The sequence below is a fragment of the Brassica oleracea genome, chromosome C5, assembly GCF_000695525.1.
Source record: "Brassica oleracea var. oleracea cultivar TO1000 chromosome C5, BOL, whole genome shotgun sequence".
Lineage (NCBI taxonomy): Eukaryota > Viridiplantae > Streptophyta > Magnoliopsida > Brassicales > Brassicaceae > Brassica > Brassica oleracea.
Window position 1 is genome coordinate 33,581,328 of NC_027752.1, and position 2,488 is coordinate 33,583,815.

A 2,488-nucleotide genomic window follows, 5' to 3' on the forward strand; every position below is an offset into this window, starting at 1 on the left:
CTGCCCATTTATTTTTCTTTATTGCACACTTTATTATCATTACCCCACACCACACCACTTTCTACTTAATGTTTTCATTTAATTCATTCGTTCCTATTCTTCATGTGAGTTGGATTTTCCTGCATTAAATTTTTCTTTGATATATCCCCAAATGTATATATTTATCCCTAGAATATTTTTTTTTCAGAAACAAACTCAAGTGAATAGATTCAATGTTATGTATTATGTAATTATAGTATATAATATGTTAGTAAATAAGTTTCCATGATTCTAATAAATATACAACTGTATCCGTATGGTATGTCGATTTAGGTGATACAATATTTACTTACCCTCTCTCTAGTGCCATTTTATCTATCTTTTGTAGCTAGATAAGCTCCGTAGCCTTATCAAAAATGTAACGTTTGTATAGTAGATATGAGGTTTAAACTCCTTTAACATATTTTTCTTCGTATTGATATGGATACAGCTTACAGAAAACAGTTATATTGTAAGTAGAGCAGGTCGTGATAATAATCAATCATAAAGTACCGAACGTAGCACACATTTATGTTTTTCTTCAGTGCATAATCATAAAATATAATAAGGTCTAATAAACGAAGATTACATAAAATCAGTTTTTTAAACAAGCCCTCAAAGGTTTGCCGCAAAGACAGTCGTTGTACATAAACGACGCCGCTTCAAGGTGACTGAACGGCGACCCCACCGGAATCCTCCCGCAGAGATGGTTATGGCTAAGATCCAAATGACCAATAAACGACGCACCAGAAATTGATCTCGGGATTGGTCCCTTGAGATTGTTATAAGACAAATCAAGTACAGTGAAGTAAGACCTTGGTCCGAACCCTTCCGGTATCTTCCCTTGCAACATGTTCCTGCTCAAATTCAAGTTCATCACCGATGACGTCATCAGAGTTTGTGGTATCTCACCGGAGAATTTGTTTCCGTCGAGGTTTAGCGTCGCGAGAACCGCCATACGGCCTAGAGACGGTGGGATCGGGCCGTATAGTTGGTTACCGGAGAGATCAACGTCCGCTAACCGGTAAATCCGGGTTAGTGATTCGGGAATTCGACCGGTTATCCGGTTCCCGCTTAGCAATGCGCGGCTGAGCATGGTTAACCGGCCGAAGTCCGGCGGGATTACGCCGGAGATGAGGTTGTTACGGAGGTCTAAATGCATTAAGCTAGAGAGGTTGGTTAACGATTTTGGAATTGAACCGGATATCCGGTTATCCGCTACGTTTAAAACAGCTAACCGGTGTAGCCTTCCGATGTCGTTTGGTATCCCGCCGGAGATTTGGTTTCCGATGAGATCGAGCGTACGGAGGAAAGGGAGACGTGTGATGCATGTGGGAATCTCACCGGAGATACCTTTCCAATCGGCGATGGTGATGGCGGAGAGACGCGTGAGGTCGCATATCGCCGGAGCGATGTGTCCGGTCATGTAACCGGTTCGGTGAGCTCGCTCGAAGATGGGGTCTTCTGACTCGCCGCGGAGGTTGATGTCGGCGACTCGGTGAGTGAGCGAGTCGCAGCTAACGCCGTACCAGTTGTGGCAGCAATCTTGACCGGTCCATGAGTTGAAAATGCCGAGGTATGGCTCGTGGAGTGCTGCACGGAAAGCTAGAAGTGCACGGCGGTCTGAAGGCGGACAGCATGTTGCGGTTGAGACTAGAAGGAGGAGGAGTAATACGAAGACGTTGAGCTTCATTGTTCGAGATTCTCTTTTGTGACAGTGTTGGGAATTGGGACCTGATGTGTGAGTGTAGAAGATAAACGTTATGGGCATATAAATAGCGAATAATAATAAAAAACGAATTTTGAAATAAATATTTATAAATAAAGAAAAAGGACAATACTTGTCAAAAATACATTAAATAATATTTTTACATAGTTATTAGATAATAGTTCGATTTGGTAATATGATTAGACATTCTGGACTCGAAACAACAATAATGGTCATTAATCATTAAAATTCTACATTAAATAGTCAATATAGAATGCAAATTCATGTGAGATTTAATACTATACACCGAAATACCAACATTGTTATGGAATATAATGGTACTTAGACCGAAACTAATAAAGGGGTTTTTACCAAAACTAACCCACAACTTGATTTTAACCCCAAACCTATACCCAAACTTGAATCAAATGCAGAACTAACCTAAAAGCCTAGTGAAATTACAGCTCAGCCCCTTGTGAACAAACAAAAAAACAGAAGCCATTTTTACGAATATAGCCCCAGTAAGTCGTCTGAGTCGTCTGAGATGTTGGAAGTCGTCTGGACGACTGAAGTTTAAGTCGTCTGGTACCAGTTTATTTTAAAAATAATTTATAAATCTTGTAAAAAAATATTTTGATGCGTGAAAAATAAAAATCAGGTGATTATAAACAGTTTTAAGTGATATAAATTAAGATATGATAAAATTGATTTGTTTTGAAGATAGATGAGTGGAAGTATTGAATCATGATATTCTTTGGTTTA

General features: G+C 39.4%; 1 protein-coding gene across 1 annotated transcript; it reads right to left on the minus strand.

Annotated features, from left to right (window-relative positions):
* Positions 1-430: 430 nt before the first annotated feature.
* On the minus strand, positions 431-1,781 carry LOC106295795 (DNA-damage-repair/toleration protein DRT100). The gene has a single exon (XM_013731780.1). The coding sequence runs from the start codon at positions 1,709-1,711 to the stop codon at positions 614-616; it is 1,098 nt and encodes a 365-aa protein (XP_013587234.1). The 5' UTR covers positions 1,712-1,781; the 3' UTR covers positions 431-613.
* Between the last annotated feature and the right edge of the window lie 707 nt (positions 1,782-2,488).

Bases quoted from the DNA above. Each gene is read 5' to 3' on its own strand.
- LOC106295795 (XM_013731780.1), bottom strand. From the start codon at position 1,711: ATGAAGCTCAACGTCTTCGTATTACTCCTCCTCCTTCTAGTCTCAACC.